General features: G+C 40.8%; 1 protein-coding gene across 6 annotated transcripts in view; it reads right to left on the bottom strand.

Annotated features, from left to right (window-relative positions):
- Positions 1–17823, bottom strand: part of LOC139628887 (contactin-associated protein-like 4) — a 156675-nt gene that overhangs the window by 68229 nt on the left and 70623 nt on the right. For 3 of the 6 annotated variants that reach the window (XM_071491038.1, XM_071491032.1, XM_071491033.1), the window contains exons 1-2: positions 10153–10576; positions 9524–9634 (exon numbers count right to left, since the gene is read on the bottom strand). In XM_071491038.1, coding sequence (XP_071347139.1) covers positions 9524–9634; positions 10153–10255 — 214 coding nt within the window. In that variant the 5' untranslated portion in view covers positions 10256–10576. Of the gene's footprint in view, positions 1–9523; positions 9635–10152; positions 10577–17823 lie in introns of those variants that run through there. The other 3 variants (XM_071491037.1, XM_071491035.1, XM_071491034.1) reach the window with 1 other exon arrangement.

Here is a 17823-nt window from a genome sequence, read left to right as displayed (position 1 = left end):
AACTTTTTCAAAATGACATCTGAAATTCTGGACTATGTTAAATTTCACAGTATGTCACCTTGAAAATAACATAAATATACATACAAGTGACAAATGAAAGAAAAACGATGAGATGAGAGCAGAAACCAAATGAATGCAGATGCTTCCACACTGAAATCATGGGGTCACTGAATGGTTTTATAAATATGAAACTAATGTGAATCTTACGCTCTGGCCTTTAATATTTATGAGGTGTTTGGACTGACTTATTAGACGACACAGCACTCTCCACTACCATCATCATCAAAACTCCAACTGAGGGAATATCAGAGGAGGTTCATGTTGAATCAGAATCAGAATCAGAATCAGGTTTATTGCCAAGTATGTTTTCACGTACAAGGAATTTGTTCTAGTGAATGGTGCAGAGCGCACCAAAACACCGAGGCAGCCATCTGCGGCGCCATTTAAAAAGGAGGAGGAATGGGGAAAAACAAGTGGAAAGGAGAGGAGAAAAAATAACAGAACCCAAACTATACTCCTGGGGGGGGGGGGGGTACAGTGTGGGATTCGGGAAAAAAACCTCAGCAACATAGGCATATATAAACAAACACATCTTACAACACAGTGACTCAAGACAATTTGCTCCAGGGGAGGGGGGAAAGGGGGGAGGAGGTGATTCCAGTGCAGACAGGCAGCCAGCCACAGCCGCTGCCATTTAAGGCGCAGCTATCGGACCCCGCCCGCCGCGCTGGATGGGAGGAAGCGGCGAAGGCGTGGGATGGGGTTGGGTTGTGAGTTGCATATGTACATGTAAGAGGTGTCCGTGAATGTGTGTGTGTGCATAGGCCTGGGGAGTCGCTTCGTCTAGTTCACAATCAGTGCCTCAGTTCGCAGGGTGTCATCGCGATAACACAGCAAGTTGCCATGGAGACATCCTTGATCGGTTCCTGGACGGAGTCAACAATCCACAGGTGTCCGTGGAGGAGGGGGGGGGGGGTAGGACTAGAAGCGTCTCACTGCAGCGATCTAGTGGGGGAGTTGTTCCAGCACCGGCCTTGGCCAAGGCCGGTGCTGGTGCTATTGTCCAGCTCTTTTTCAGACCAGTGGCTACCACAGGTTCATCGCAGGTCACTGTGTCTGATGGTGGCATCAAATTATGACCAGAATAGAGGTAGACGCACAGATCTACCTCTTCGTGTCTGTATCCTTCTTCACAGCATAAATAAATGGCTGAGTTATAATCTGTTGATCGGTTGAAGAGGTTTGAATTATTTAAAAAATGTGCCCTATTTCAGTAGCAACCTTTGTGATGCAACACGGGGCTTTGATGCAATATACATAACAATGCATACATGATACATACAGTTTTAGAGAGCAAAGTATTATTTAGTACGATATCCAGTAGTTCATGCTAGTAGTAGTCACCATGTCTTGACAGGCGGTGTGTTTGTAACCATGCACGAGGCATGCTTAAATGTGGGTGGGGGTGTTGAGAGAGGTCTGCCTGGACAGATGATATGGGGTTGATTGAATGGGCTGCTCCACAATAAAAACACTTCAAGCACTGAAAAACTAGGCCGTATATGTGTGTGTGTGTGTGTGTGTGTGTGTGTGTGTGTGTGTGTGCGCGCACGTGCGTGTGTGTGTGCGCACGTGCATGTGTAGGAAAATGCTTTGTCAGGCCAAAACGACGACACAGAGCTCAAACACCAGATGGACGGATTCTGATGGAGGAGGCTGCTGACTGGCGTCCCACTGAGCACACACACAAACACACAAGCAGAGAGCGTGTCAGAGAGCCCTACAAAGAACAAACACAGTGAAAGTAGCTTAAATGCCACTCGACGTTCAGAGAGACAATGCAGTTGTCTTTCTTCCAACAGCAGCAAGTTGATTTTTTGGCCATCGGCTGCTGCACAGATAAGTTATTGTAGTTACAAGCTCAGTATGTTTTTTGTAAATATGGTTTTGGCAAGAAACAAAATAGACGTTGAGGGGAAACTGTTTCTGTATTTGTAGATATATTCTCAAAAACAAGAAGACAAAACATAGAGCAAGGTATACACTTAATGCCAAACTATAATTCGGCTATATGACAGTTAAACACCTCTCTGCTGTGATCTGGCTGAAAGACACATCAGACACACTGACCCCCCAACCAATCATAGCTTGCAGTCTTGCATGACTAGCATCAGGTAAAAAGGTATTCAGGCAGGAGGGCCCTGGACAGACTTTCCATGAGAGGAATGCCAACAACTGTGTCGTAGACAAAAAACATTTGGTGTGATTATCTGTCTGTCAAGGACTCATGAAGCATCTTAGGCACATAATCTGTATCCACACAACAACAGACTGTGCCTGATGGAGCTGACTGTGCCGGTTCCATGTGGTCTGATCTCTTCATAAGGTAAGATGTTATATTTCTTTGATTTGTTACCCATTAGAGGTGCTGATTTAGCCAACTGCCTCTTCTTGTTGGCTTTGCAGACACTTTGAAAACCACTAAAGAATACCATACCACCTTACAAAATCAAACTAACCCCATTTCTTTCTGTCAGTCTAATACTTTTATTAAGTCCACTAATCTTTTGTCTAGTGCCAATGTCAGGTCAAAAAACTGAATCACGCTTTGGTCCATGACAAAATGTTAATTGCCAAATTTCATGCCATTTCATGTTCCCCAGAGGAGGAATCCTGGTGCCTCTTTGTTACTGCTAGTGGCACAATCATGCCAAAACTCTTTTACATATGAAATACTAATGTAAAAAATTAGTAAATACTAATACATAATTTGATATAAAAATTAGAGAGCTACTTACTTTAATGCTTCACAGAGGATGAACTCGTTTCAGCAGGTGCCACACTCAGGCCAAAACATTAACTTCAGGCACAAGATGCTGAAAGGTTTATCTCATAATCTAAATTGTGCAGATTACCTTTAAGCAACCTCATGTTCCCAAAACTAAACCCTTTTAATGATCCACCCAATTACTTTTTAGGAGCCTGTTTGATGCCACCTCCATCAACATGAGTCACCAGAAATATTCTCACTAATAACATTTATGTGCCCAGTCTGTTTTTTCTTTAAATTCTATTGTGTGATAACTGTAAAGCGTCACTAATGTGCTGAACTAACACTAGTTTCATATGGTAGAGAATATATTCCCACGCTGAGCATCATGTAACTTCAAATGGCAACTGTTGGAACTTCAACAGCTATTGTTACCACTGAAAAACGTGTGTGAACAGTGTGGAATGGCAGGTCAAGGAGAAAAACTTGGCAGTGAAAACGAATCAGTGTCGGTCCGGTGGCCAGTGGAGCCTGATCTTTACAGAACTAAAGGCCAAAGCTAATAAGCACTTGACTAACAGACGTGTCCGGTGACAGCAGCACAGAAAAGAGCAGACACTCTGACCTTTACTCATGAAGATTAGAGTGTGGAGAAAAGGAGATCAGGGGAAATGACTCAGAGACTGAGAGGCGTTTAAAAGATTTACTATGTCCACCCTGTCAAGATAACTGAAACTAATCTAACTGAGGTGAACTGATCGCTGAGGGTCTCAATACTTTTTTTCACAGCTGTCACTTTACATTAAAGAGATCTTCCTGTTTTTCTCCTCTGTGTCTGTCGAGCTACCAGATCCGACCACCCACAGAGAAAAGTAATGAGTTAATGAGAGCAAGAGTGAACAGAGGAAGAAATGATCACTGTAGCCTAACGAAACAGAGAACAGTGAGACAGTCCAGATGGAAATGTGGTAATGTAAAACCAAATCAACGGGGACTCAGGCCTCAAATCCACTGTTTATTACAGTATTTTGTTCTACTTTGTTTCGTTTGTTTGGAGAAGTCAAATAAACCGCAATTAAAGTTGCTTCTTTTTTTTTTTTACCCTTTATTTTTCCTCTGGGAAATTTCACTGAGAGTTAATGCACTGGCCACACTGACAGTTGCCCTAGCCACTCAGTTCAAAAGCAGTCTGATCTGTTGGCCAATGAGCAATTGGGTGTAAGGGCTTTTCTCAAAGGCACCTCAGGGGTGGTAACAAGGGAGGTGCAACTGCTGCTTTTTCAGTTCTTCCCATCCACATTTATTCTGCTGGTCTGTGGATTGAACCATCAACCTTCCAGTCAAAAGCACATTAAACCTTCAGCCATCAGTTTGCTACTCAGTGAGTCATTATGATTTACACTGTGTAAGAAAGTATTTGGGGATCTATTTATGACAGTTACATCCACCCTTAGGTTATCACTTAAAATGAGTAACATTCACATAACAGTGTTGGATGGAAAAGCACATTAATTAATATTTTTGTTGATTTATCTGAAAATGTAATGAGGAGAAGAGGTCTAAGTGAAAATCCCTGTGTGGGTGGACTGTGACTGTGCAGTGCTTTCCCACTACCATTTTCAGGTGGTGCTCCCAACAATCTCCATCTGCACTGAAATGCCTCAACAATCGGCAAAATCGGCTGTATCTCTTCTTCTTCCCTCTCTTTGTCAGAAAGCAACAAAACTAAGCATCACAGTCAACGTTTTTCTGTTTTACCTGTACACACAAAAATACATTTTCAGATTTATCCATTCTGGAGGCTAAGTTTGAAAAGCTCTATTTTGGACTGTGAAAAATGTCAGACAGAAAGTCAAAACAGAGAGAAAAAATATGTGTTTTTTTTAGCTGGCGGATTGTTTATGTCGTCTTTGTCTAAGGTTAATTTTGAAATAACATGTGGTGCAGTATGGCACCTGGTTGAGCCTGGCTGCTTCTGACAGCTTCACTATGAGGAGCAGATGGATGGATAACTAAATAAATGACGGTTTCAGCAACAATAATGCACTGATATTTCATCGGCCAGAGGCAGACAGGTTCAATGAGAGACAGTCAGACTGGCGGTCAGACAGGTAGAGAGGAAAAGATGGAGGAGGCAGACAGGAAGTCGGACAGAGAGACAGGCAGCTTAAAGGGACAAAAAGGCGGCTGGAAAGACATGTAACAGACAGACTGATATATGTGCTGGGCCAAGAATGAGCACTGGTCATTTGCATGAGAATACAAAGTCTGGAGGGTAATTTCAGCAGCCTGATAACATGTCAGTCGGACAGAGAATCCAACAGGAAGCTAATGGGCTCAGTGCTGCTCTGACAGTAGCAGCAGGCTGGAGAACACTGCAGGTTCTCTGCAGACAAAGCAGTAAAGAGTTCCATTTCTCTAAATGTCACAGTGCAAAACTGGCACTTTGAGAAAAGTCAAAATATCTTATTTTAGGATGATTAAATCTTATTTTTTTCATATACACGATAAATCATCTTGTCAAGAACAATTTGCATGAATATTATAAAACTTTTTTCAATGTAAGTATTCTTTATATGTCTGAAAAATTAATTGCACAGCTGTCACGCTGTTATTTCAAACATATATTGAGAGTTTTTCAGTTCAAGCCAATCTAATCTAATCAAAAAAAAGCAGATAATACAAAAACTGGTATTGTCATTGTTTTGCCAAGTACTTTTTAAGAGTCTATGGGAACTAAGGCTGTTTTGATATGAAGAGATTAGCGTTCAAGTTGTTAGCATTGTCACTTCAAGAAGGTTTGAACCTGGTTTGGTCAGGGCCTGTCTGTGTGGAGTTTGCATGTTCTCCTAGTGCCTGTGTTTGTTTCCTCCAGGTACTCCCACAGTCCATAGACATGAAGTCTAGGATAATTGGCAACTCTAAATTGCCTGTGAGCGTGCAAAACTTGCAACCTGTCCAGGGTGTACTGCGCCTCTCGCCCAATGTCAGCTGTGAAAGGCTCTGACTCGCCAGCGATTCTCAAAGTATAATCAGCACAGCTAATGGATATATGGAGATTAGGGTTCAGAAGTGTAAATTTTGGTAATTAGTTGCAGTTACTTTAACTGGAATCATGTGCCCAGGACAATAAAATCAAATTGCATGCAGAAACATAGTCCATAGAAATATACGTGTTGATATCGAAAGTGAAATTGATTCAATCTGAAATTCAACTATTATGAAAACTGAGTATGCCTTGAAGATAAAGATCAATTCATGATTAGCTTGTCTTCCTTTCACGCTCAGTCCCAACTTACAGGCTCCAATTAAACTTTCATTCCACCTTCAGATCTCACTCTTTGGCAAAATGATTACTGTGGACTTCTTTCCAAGTCCAAGTCCATTCCAGCATAATTGCAGCTGCGTCACTGATAACTGTCAGTGTCGCCTTCCAAAGAAAGAAAATGCTTAAACATGGAGACTGCTATTAACATTTGGCAAGAAGACAGAGCTGACTAAATTAGTTCTTACCAATGGAAATGAAAATGGGACTGCAGACAGAGTGAAACTAATGATTATAACAGAAGAAAGACTGTACAGAAGGACAGGAAGAGGGACAGGTACAATTTAGATAAAGGAAGAGAGGAAGTGGAGAGAGGAAGTTGAGGGGGAAGAGAGGAGGAATTCAATAGAGAAAGAAGAAAAGAGGGGGAAATCAAAATGAACAATAAGAGAGACCATCAGGGAGACTGAAATGGTTGAGTCATTCACCCTCCAGTATCCTCTTTAAAAGGCCATTCATCGCCAATCAATAGACTATCATGGCTTTTTATCCACTTCTGTTGTCAGACTCAGAGCCATCAGACGTCCACTGTGATCTGCCTCGTCAGGTTAAAGTCTGAGGTACAATGTCACATCCTCTGGTCTGAGTCTGGACAACTGCTGGGTTTTAGTAAGTGTCTGCTGTCTGTGGAGAAAACAGGTTACAAGAGGTTGTTGTTTCCCTCAAGCATGGTGCAATTTTTTTACAAGCTTATTTTTAGTCAGCATGTGTCTTCAGACATCTTTTATTCTCATAGTGTCCATTAGCCACACGGCTTTATAGATGGCACTGTCAGTATGTTTGTCTGCCACTCTGGTCCAGACTAAAATTCAACAACTATTTGGTGGTTTTCTATCTAATTTTGTACAAACATTCATGGTCCTCAGAGGAAGAATCCACAGGACCTTAGTAATCTTCTGACTTTTCTTCTAATGCAAATATCAGATACAATTTTTTATCTAGTGAAATGTCTCAACATTCACTAGCCGAATTGACAACTTTAATTTTGCACAGAAATGCGCCGTTTCCAGAAGATAAATCCTAATGACTTTCATGATCGCCTGACTTCCCTTTTTGTGCCACCATGAGGTTTACATTTGTAGTCTTTAGTGAAATGTGTCAACAACTGTTGGATGGATTGCCATATACCCCCCTCCCCAGGATGAGCTATAATAACGTTGGTGATCCTTTAAGTTTCCATCTGCCACAATCATCCAAAATGTTAATCCCTTGTTTGGGAGCAAAGTGATACACAACAGTCAACTCAAATTATTTAGCTAAAGATATATATCAGAATGTTTTATAACATGAATTGTGGTGCGAGGATATATTGGTGCACCCATGTAACGTAAGTAATATGTTCATGTACACAGCACCTGGGTGATTCTCACTAAATATCAATAACAGCAAGGTTTGAACATGAGTAAAGTTATAGATTCCAGCTACGAGGCTGTCTGATTAAATCCCCTGTAAAGGTGCTGTGTAGGTGGTATTCCCAGACTCTGATAATCTCTGTTCACTTAGTGGGTAAATGAATTGAGAGCGGAGCTGCTCCACAGAGAACAACAGGAGGAGGCAGAGTGTTAGCAGCAGCAGCAGGAGATGGAAATGAGATGGAGACATTCATTTATGCATCGATTTCCTCAGCAAGCAGTTGGGATCTCTCCCTGGGATCTTGCACCATGAATGCTGCTAAGGAGGAAATGTGACACACACAGCTTTCCTTATCTACAGACGACAAAGTAGAGCTAGAACAGGAGAACAGATGAATATTGAAGCAGTCGTGCCGTGACAGTTAAACCACTCTATGTACTGAGGAAGCTGTTGTCTATTATGTTCCAGGTATTTTGTGATAAAGTAATCTCCAGTAAAATTTTGTATCCACTATTAATCCTTTCACACCACCACGTGTGGATACACCAGTCTAATTTAGCAGTACATATATTACATGTATATTACATGTATTCCTTCGTCTTTGACTTAGTGTGCTGTTTTGGGTTGTGAATTTTTTTCTGCTCTCTGTCTTGACTACTCGCCTGCTTTGACTTTGTCTAAGACTTATTACACTTACACCACTCTGCTGTGCGTCCTTCTGCATTTGGGTTTCTGACTTTACCAGTACTGTCGCAATTCAAAAACAGCGCATTCATTTCAAGGGACTGAAAATCATATTCATCAATATGTTACACTGAATTACTTTAACATGTTTTTTTGTTTTTGTTCAAAAGGTCAAAGTTTGTCAAAGAATTTTAAGTGTTTATCAGTCACTGTGATATAAAGAACTTCTTGAAAAACTGGTCGCAGTCCCAGGTCACAGTTTTCATGAAAGAGTTTTAACTGCAGTTAATCAAAGACCAATAATGTCAGCAGCATTACAGCAGGGTGGTGTTAGACCAGCAAGTGTCAGCAAAGGACACCAATCACATTTAGCTCTTACATTCTCTACTACCTGACCTACAGTGTCACTGCAGCCTCTGACCCCTTCATTTCTTAGCACTGACATTGTGTAATGTTGGAAGTCTTGGAAGTAAATTGTATTTCTCAACTACACTTCAGACTTTGAAGAGCTTAATTTTGCTGTGTACTATTGCCACAGTAAAGAGTCTAATCAGTCCTGTTACCACAAAGTCAGATCAGCAAACAGTGGGAGAGGACTGGAAGCATTAAGCAGCAAATAGACTGTACTAAAAGTCTCGAGCAGCAAATTACGGACTACCGTCTTCTGCCGGCTCAGCTTCCTTTACTCTCCCAGGTAGTCAAAGTCATTCAGATCCAGATTAAACCCGTCTCACCCTCCCAGCTGATTCTGGGCTTTGATGTCAGGATAAAGCAGTGAAGCCTGTTCCCTGCAGAAAGCTCCACAACAAACCATCATCTTCATTCCGTCAAAGGCTCACATCAGCATCCAGCACAGGACTCCCTGCTGGGTTTTCATGCTTTTGACAAACAAACACCTTTCACATTTATCTGTCTGGCATAAACCCTCAATACAAACAGCACCTATAGAGAATAAAGACGGGACAAAGCAGCTATTGCTGGTTCTCTCTTTTAGATTGTCTTGTCTCCCAGAAATTATTCTGATCCTCTTTGTCACTCTAAACTAGTCACCTGCGAGTTACCTGTACGTCTTTGTGACTCCACTAAAAACCTTCCCATCTGCTTTGTGCTCTGAGCTTAAACAAAGTCTCTTCCCCCTGCGATCCAAAACCATAAAGCAGCTTCTCAGAGACAGAGGAGAGATTTGGATCTGCTTTGTCTCTATTGTCTCTATTAGACTCACGCTCACATCTCCTCTTAGAAAAACAATATGAGCACTTTAAACATGACTCTAGGCCCTAATAGTATGGTTTCTGCCCAATTATATCAGCAGCCTGGTCAGTTTTGTTACATCACCCTGGTCAAACAGAACATTATCTAGTCTTATCAAGTCAAATTTGACAATTTCTCACCTTCTCTCCTGTTGAGTTTGGCGAAGCCTGGTGCGTGGCTGCTGGACAGCTGGGAGGAGCTCCTGAAGGATGATGGCGGCAGATTGGACACTAGTGCGCTGTCACACACCTCTGTTAACCAATAACAAAGCAGAAACAAAACACAGTTATAATATATCTACATAATATAAATAACTGTAAGGGCTTGATCTAAAACTGTCATTTGAAAATTGAGTATTTTCTCTGTCACATATTTTGATTTAAGAGTTGGGACTATTTGTCACATCTGTGGTCAAGGCCCTGTGGTCTTGACTGTTTCTTTCTTTATAGTTTCTCTTAAGTTGCTTTTAGACAGGGGAGAAATTCTGGTAAATTTCATCTTAAAGTGGAAACATCAGACTTGAGGTTAATGTTTTTTTTAATCACATGAGTTTTTCAGGACTATCTCAGTTTATGCTCGAGCCTCAAAATGTTGTGATTCAGTACCTGTCACCAGCTCCTGAAAAATATATCTAGTCATCTAAACACAGCAACTTTAATCAAGCCTTATCAAATAATGCAGAAAAAATCAGTAACTCACAACACCAGATAAAACCACCTGCTTATACCGTATACTGTCACACTGTTTTCTATTGTCAGTTAACAATCACCTAGGGTGGCGCTGAGCCCGGGATACCACTGCAAAATAGTGTTGGAGGGGAGGGGGCGGGGTTTTGTTGGAAGATTAGCACATGCAGAGTTGAGCACCATCATTTAATGGTTAATTCCCTGCAAAGAAAAGGCGTAAAAAACAGATGCATGGTGACTGTGTAATTGCTTGATCCAAATCTTCATCAAAATGTCCCATTTTCAGTGTGTAGCTAGCTCGGAGAATATTGTTGTTTAGCGTAACGAAGGGGATTTTGAAAACAGTCTCAAGCAGGTGAAACAGAAAGGGAGGAGAATGCTGCCTTGGATAGGTGCCAAATGGCAGGCTTATACTCACAGCCTACAAAGGCCAAAAAGGCCAATCACAACTTTGCAGAATCCAAGATGACACCATCAAATATTGCCTGATCAAAAGTCCAAAACCCAAAAGGTTTTCAGTTTACTACAATAAATGACAAGAGAAGAAAGCAATTTGAAATGTGTAATGTGTTTTTGGTTGGTAAATTGACTAAAGCAGTGAATTTATTATCAAAATAGTTGCTGATTATTTTTCTGTATTTTTTTAGTCAAATTACAGTCACACAATTTAGCTACATTGGCCATTTCTGCAATTGCAGACTTTTGAGCAGTAAAATAAGAAACTACTTGGTTTGCGGGGATTACAGGCAAACATTCCCACATTTGAGAACACACACACCTTTGTATCCAGAGATAACCCACAGCAACATCCATTCAGAGGGAATAAACTAATTTAAGAGACTCATTTATGAATAGTCAGATAAAAGTACTACAACACTTCCTAGGTGTGATACAGCACTTAGAGGGTCAGGTAAACAGAAAAGCAGACATTATTGGGCAGGCACATCACATCTTTTAGCCTCAGGAAACATCTCTGAATGGCTGACAGAAGAGTACAAGTGCATTTTTATCTTTGACCTGCAGCTCAGCTCAGTGAAAACCGGCCTTTGACTTTAAATCCCAGTGTCTCATTGAGTGCTGAGTAAGTTCACAACAGCGGGTTGATCGGGAATGTCTCCTCTCTTAGCATGAGAGAAAATCATAAATCAAAAAAGCAGTTGGAGCGAAGTGTCCAAACTCTTCTCCAGAGCTGACTGGTTCAGAGCAGAGATCAACAGTAAAAAGCACACTGAGGATATCACCATATCAGACGCAGCGGGAGATGGATTATTCTCCATCTCTTACTCTGACTCAAAAACTGTTGCATTGGTAAAAACAGCAGGATGGGAGCTCACTGATGCTGTGGGATGAAAGTATTTTGTCTCCAAAGTATCCAAGCCTTTCAAAAGCAAAGTTTCAGAGTTTATTCAGTCAGGTTTTTATAGTTTCATGAGAGCAAAGGTTGCAGTTTTCTAAACCCTTTAAGAGGCATTAATAACAAAAACCGGTTTTTGAGTCTATGACTTTTTCTAACATGAGTGGCAGAGCAGAGTCTAATCTTTGAGAAGGAAGCTTATTGTTCCCCAGGTGGAAACAGGTCTTTCAGCTGTAATGGCACCATATTAGATGAATGAACAGTGTAATAATGTGCAGACGGATGAATTAATGATGTAATTCTGCCTAGATGGATAAATGAATGTTGTAATCATGTCATGTAGTGGAGATGAATGGCGTCCTGACTGGCTCATTGCAGGCTGGATACTGACGGAGAGGGATCAGTGTTGTCAGAGGAAACCTGCATGTTAACACACTTTAATGATTTATGGATGATTGACTGCAAAAAACCCATTACATATTACACACACTGCAATATTAACAGTAATATACCTTGTTTTAATTGGCGCCTCCACCAAGAAACCATAAATATGTCCATATGGCATAAATTATTGCTAGAATGCGACTCTTTGCTCTTGCTGCAGGTATTTCATTTGTTTGTTAAATTTACATTGGACTGATAAAATACACTAAACAGTAAAAGTCACAGTAGAAATGAATGTTTGTTTTATGAGATGTTCTGAGGTCTGAACAGTGTAATTATATCTTACACAGAAATACACACAGATTCATGAACATCAGCTAAATAAATATTCATAGTTTTTCCTCTCGAGCTCCACACTGTAAGCTAAAGCCAAACTAACGCTGCCTCCATCTGCAGCCTCTCTGTTAATGGATGTTGTTCTTCACCGCTGAGACAAGAGCCTATTACTGTGATTCACACTGCGGTCCGATCCCGGCCCACAGCTCTAACAACAAGGCTTCAGCTTCGTTCACTCTGTCAACATTAGAGCACTTCACCTCAACAACTCAAGGTCTTCATCTGCCTCTCAGTTTCCTCCACAGCCTGATGATTTCACTTTTTAAAGAGCAATAACACTCCATTTATAGGGGGCACATTTTAACCTGGGCCTTTAACAAGCTGATTAGACAGATTCCACAGCAGCATTGTTATTCATCCTCAGTTAAAGTAACTGGCATGAAATTAAAATTGCAGCATTTTCCATTTTAATCATTAATACGGCTTCACTAGCTGATCTGTGATATCTTGGTATAATTATAGTGTTCAAAGAACTGTAAAAGTCTCTCAGCTGGTTTTCTGCCAAATGTGAAGCCAATTAAATACATTGTAGAGGTGGCAGCCTGCCCTCAAAATAACACTCTGTTATTACAACCAATGTCTCACAATTGATGTGGTAATGACTGACTATACATAGAACATTTAAAGATAAACATCCTTCACCCCTGGTGCCTGGCTTACCAAATTTGCAACTTGCAATCCACACACCAGCATGTGAGAGCCTCATAGGACTCGCAAATTTATCAGCAATACGTGATGGACAAAATGAGCTGTGCTTGTAAATTACTCTGCTAATAACAATGGAAACTATAAGATGCAGTTACTGAAGGCAAATACACTGGACAGCTACTGCAGGGGCGACAGAATGGTTAGGACGCTCACCACACGAGCGCACATGCTCTTAACAGGCAAGCCCCCAGCTTGACTCCTGGCCGGCCGGACTCTTTGCTGCATGTCATTCCTCTTCTCTCTGTCCCCTCATTTCCTGTCTAATAAAGGCATAAAAATGCCCAAAAAAATAACTTAAAAAATAATCTGGCCACAAATAGCATCATACATGGGGTTTGATATACTGGAAATATTAAAGCTGCTATAATCACTAGTTTTATATTAACAATGGATTGCATGATTACGTGTAACATGAAAGAGGTCAAGCATGCTGATGACCTCATGTTCTTTCATTCTGTTTTCAGTGTGACTTTGTAACATCTGCTCAGGGACTACAGATGAAAAATTGCCCCTTTAGTCAGGGGACATTTATAGCAATGTTTACTAATGTGCACTATCGCTATTAAATAAACCAGTAAATAAATTATCATCAAACTCAGCTCTTCAGCCTCTTTTACCCTATTAGTGTATCTGGTTTTACAGCCCACAACATTATTGTTTTAGTTCAGTCTGACTTCTCTCGTCAGCCTTCCTTCCAGAAGCAGCGGGCAGCAGAGCTCTAACACCAGACCTATCCAGCACCACAGGGTAAACCAAGTTAGCGACAAGTGTTCCACCGGTGGAACACAGCAGCAGCTAAAGAGCCAGGTATTTCCCTCTGGAATTGGTGGTGGAGACTAAAAACAGAGCAAAAAGAGTATAAAATATTTGCCGGAAAAATTAGTTCAAATGTAAACAGGCAAATGTGGGCAATAAATCTGACGTAACAATTTAACACGATAATAATATATTAGTTGTGGTACAAACACATGAATGCAGGTTTAAGGATTAAAACTATAGTTTCAGATATGTATATGAAGAAATTTAAAGTCTATTAGTATTTAGTGACACTGTGGCTCTTAGTGATTATAAAATTATCTGATGTTAACTGAGTCTAAACTCAGTTTAGGACCGTTTCTTGCAGCAGATACCATTAAGCATCCTGATGTTATTCCTGTCATATTATACTTAATAGCTAAACTTCAACAGTTCCGTCATTAGTTAACAGAGTGGTTTGGGCTTCATACATATTTAATTTCTCTGTTTTAAATGCAGTCTAGCCACTTGACAATCATCACAAAGCCTCCAGCTCTTTGATCCTCTGAAACTCCTGCTGATAATCTTTATCATTGCAGGCTGTGGCCTGAGAGACACTTGTTACTGTGGATGGTGGGGGAGCCCTCAGCGTGAAAAGCAGGTGAATTACAGTCGTCTGAAGAGGTGAAATGAGAGGCATGGCTCTCCAGTGCTGAGTGCTGTAATCCCTGAGGAGATAATGTGTGGTGAGAGCGCAACCTCGCTGAGGTAACACTCGACTCAGAAAGAGAGGGAAAGAACCCGCAGATTAAAAACACCGGGCCGGTTTTGCTCAGCGGAGGTTTGGCATTTAAGAGAGGACGCTGCTGTCAGTGTGACCAGCGGAGCACAAACACAGACAGCTGTTTACCTGTTGGACTCTGCAGCTGCTGAACCTCAACACTGACCCTGGATGAGAGAGCCTTCCTGAATATTAAACTACTGCACCTTCCTCTCTGGTACAAACTGCTCAGAAACATACACACCTCCTTTCTCTTTCTGTTGAAGGTGAATTCACAAAATAACAGTTTTCTCTGGGCTCTTACATTTTAGACAATTGGTGAATAAACTGCAATTCCTCAATAACTGACAATACTTTTTCCTTCAAGACAAGAATACTTCAGAACAACATTCATGAAAAGCAGATGCCATTCAGGAAGACATGATTTTTCAATCTTAAATAGAAAATAAGAAGTGACTCTGCTGTCTTATTTCTACTATGGCACAGAATAACAGCAATAACTGGTCTAATACTGACCCAGAAAAAAGAAGTTTCCGCCTCAGGTGAAACAATAAAAGAAGGGAAGTTGCACAAACCTCAACCAGCAAGGACAGGAAACCATTATACTGACATCTGAGTGATGAGAAATATATTTTCACTCCAAGCAAATATCCTTGAGGACACGCATTCATCACCCTCTGGCCAATCCATCCATCCGTCCGTCCACACAGTATCACGTTTATCATTTATAGATTGACAGCATTAAAAAATAACACTGTCAAATATATTTAATCACCACCAACATGGTGGACTAATACGACTAATACCAGAGACAGGGAGGGGGGCCACAGCTCATTCACCTGGATTGTCCACTTCTTTACTGTTTTGCTGAAAAACAAAGTGTCCACACTGGAGACCCTGAATACTGATGAGCTCCATCCATCACCTCAACAAACAGCAGAGAACAGGAGGTCCTGCACTTCAGAGCTCTATAAGCCCCACAGACCCAGAGTTCAGTGCTTCTCAGTGTGAGCTGGGCCGACTTATTTACCCATTCAGAGCACATCGCAGTGAGCAGGATAATGAGGCTCCTTTTGCTCCAGAGCCCCAACAATCATCCTCAAGCAGAAAACATCAATGTTCATTTTACTAATCTGCATAACTTCTACCTCCAGTTTGACCCAAAGGGGTTCAGGCCTGCTCCTCCCCAGTTATACACACACACACACACACACACACACACACACACACACACACACACACACACACACACACACACACACACACACACACACACAGAAAGCATTAAAAATAGAACATAGTGAAATAGTTTGAGTTTAGTTTTCTTTTACTCAGTTGGTTTTCTTATAGTCATATAAGATATGATGAACTGAAAATTTGCTTTCTGAGTCACCAACTCCGGTTATTCAGGAGCTCTCCCCAAAAAGGAACTGAAAAAGAAAAAAACGAATTCGTCATCAAGTCTCATGCTTGAGCCAAAATCTGTAAATGTTTTAAAAGTTTAGCATTTAATACAAGCCCAGGTTGGGACACCCTGATACTGCAGGAGACAGTGCCAGATGCTTTCCATTGAAAAGCTTAGTGAGGTGCATGTGTGCTGTTGCCTTTATTTTTGTAATTTATTTTTAAATTCACTGTCAATTTATTGTTTGTGACATTGATAATCAAACTGCCTAATCTCAAACAATCATAAAAAAACCTTTAACTTCAATTTACTGTGGCTGTACTCCATGCAGTCTAATAATTTTGTTTAGCTGAATCATTGAGATTAAGTGCAGTTTACAGCTATAATTGATTAAATAGCAGCAGATTGGGTCATGTGCTTTGAATGGGGGCAGATGGATGGACAGAGCTCTTACAGCTTTATATCCCACAGTGGATGAAGAAGATTAGCGTTAGTAAATAAATAGGTATGACCTTAGTTTGCTCTTTCCTGACCACTAACCTCTTGTGGGTGTGCAAAACACGACTCTCAGTAGCAAAGTCAGAACATTGTTATACAACACAAAAAGTTTTTAGGTGGAAAGTTGAGTTGGAGCAGATGTTTGGTTTTATAATGTGCATAACTTTAACACTGGAGACCACAGTTTATGTCTCTTTTCCTACCAATGTTTTATTCACAAAGGCCACTTTTCCCTAACGTTATACAAGTATTTAACGAGACCGTAACCACAGATGCAGCAGATGGGAAAATGGTAATTTACACATGAAAACACGTTGGAGAACATGATGGTCAAAATGCCATTTCAGGTGTTTCTGCACCCTTAAAGAAGCTATTTGTAAGTTTTTCTGTTGCTACATAGCCAAGGTTAGCATTAACAGCTGTTAACTTTCTAGTCTACTCGCCAAGAGCTGTCTCCCTTTTGTTTTTTGTTGTCACTTCTTTTCTTCTACTGAAGTTAGCATGATAACCAGCTAGCCCTAGCCCGGTTGGCCTGCCTCATCACTGTAGTGCCCTGAAGAAGCAGTGCTGCTCAGAGGACGTATTACAACCTCTTGTATTGTAAGCACAACGAAGGCTGAAGCTCTTGGTAGGACTGGTGAGTAAACAGCTGTTAATGCTAATGCTGACTATGTAGCAGTGGCAAAAATAGCTCATCATTACCCCTTATGAAAACTGTCAAATTTCAAGACTGATTTGATTGGAACAATATTACAAAAAATGTGAACATTATTGCAACTCTTTAAGACAAGCAGCTATTTTATTTTCTTGATGGTTTGAAGAACTATCTTTGTCGTAGTGCTTCAATACTTAAAGCCTGACATTCTCCTCTTCTCTGACAGCCCTCCACTCAACAGACACAAAACTGTATGTTGTCTGACAGCTACCCAGCTGAGAAGCTCAGCACCTTACACTTCAACAGCTAACAACAACAAGATTATTTGTTCCTCATCTCCAGTTCTTCATCTGACTGTCAAACACACTCCTGAATAATTTTGATTCTTTCTGGCCTTCAAGCTTTATCCAGCTAGAAAAAAAAACATATAATAAACTCATTATGTACAACACAATCTGTACATGCACAAATACAGCCCACACACATATCCATACAAACAGCATCCTAATGCATACAGTAAACCACATTACAGCAATGTACTGCTGCCTTTGAACAGAGAGAACAATCATCCTTCTCACCGGGGCTCATCTCACTGAGCAGTGATGTGGGTGGCTGAGTGGGAGACAGACATCAACCGAATGAAGTGATCATAACAACGATGAGCCACATCACGGCAGCATTTAAAAATCTCTTCATCTTTAAACTGCCAGGTTTAACTCACATCAACACAGAGAGAGTTGAAACAAGCTGCTGACAAACAAGACTTTCCCCACAGCTCAGTTCAAACACTGCTGAAGCCCAGAAACATTCACTGTGAATTATAATGCAAGAAATTATG

The sequence above is a fragment of the Trachinotus anak genome, unplaced genomic scaffold (genome assembly GCF_046630095.1).
Source record: "Trachinotus anak isolate AG129_WGS33_773 ecotype Australia unplaced genomic scaffold, CSIRO_AGI_Tana_v1 ptg000012l, whole genome shotgun sequence".
Taxonomy (NCBI): Eukaryota; Metazoa; Chordata; class Actinopteri; order Carangiformes; family Carangidae; genus Trachinotus; species Trachinotus anak.
The sequence above is the reverse complement of the archived record's forward strand: the minus strand, read 5'-3'. Positions and strand labels throughout refer to the sequence as shown.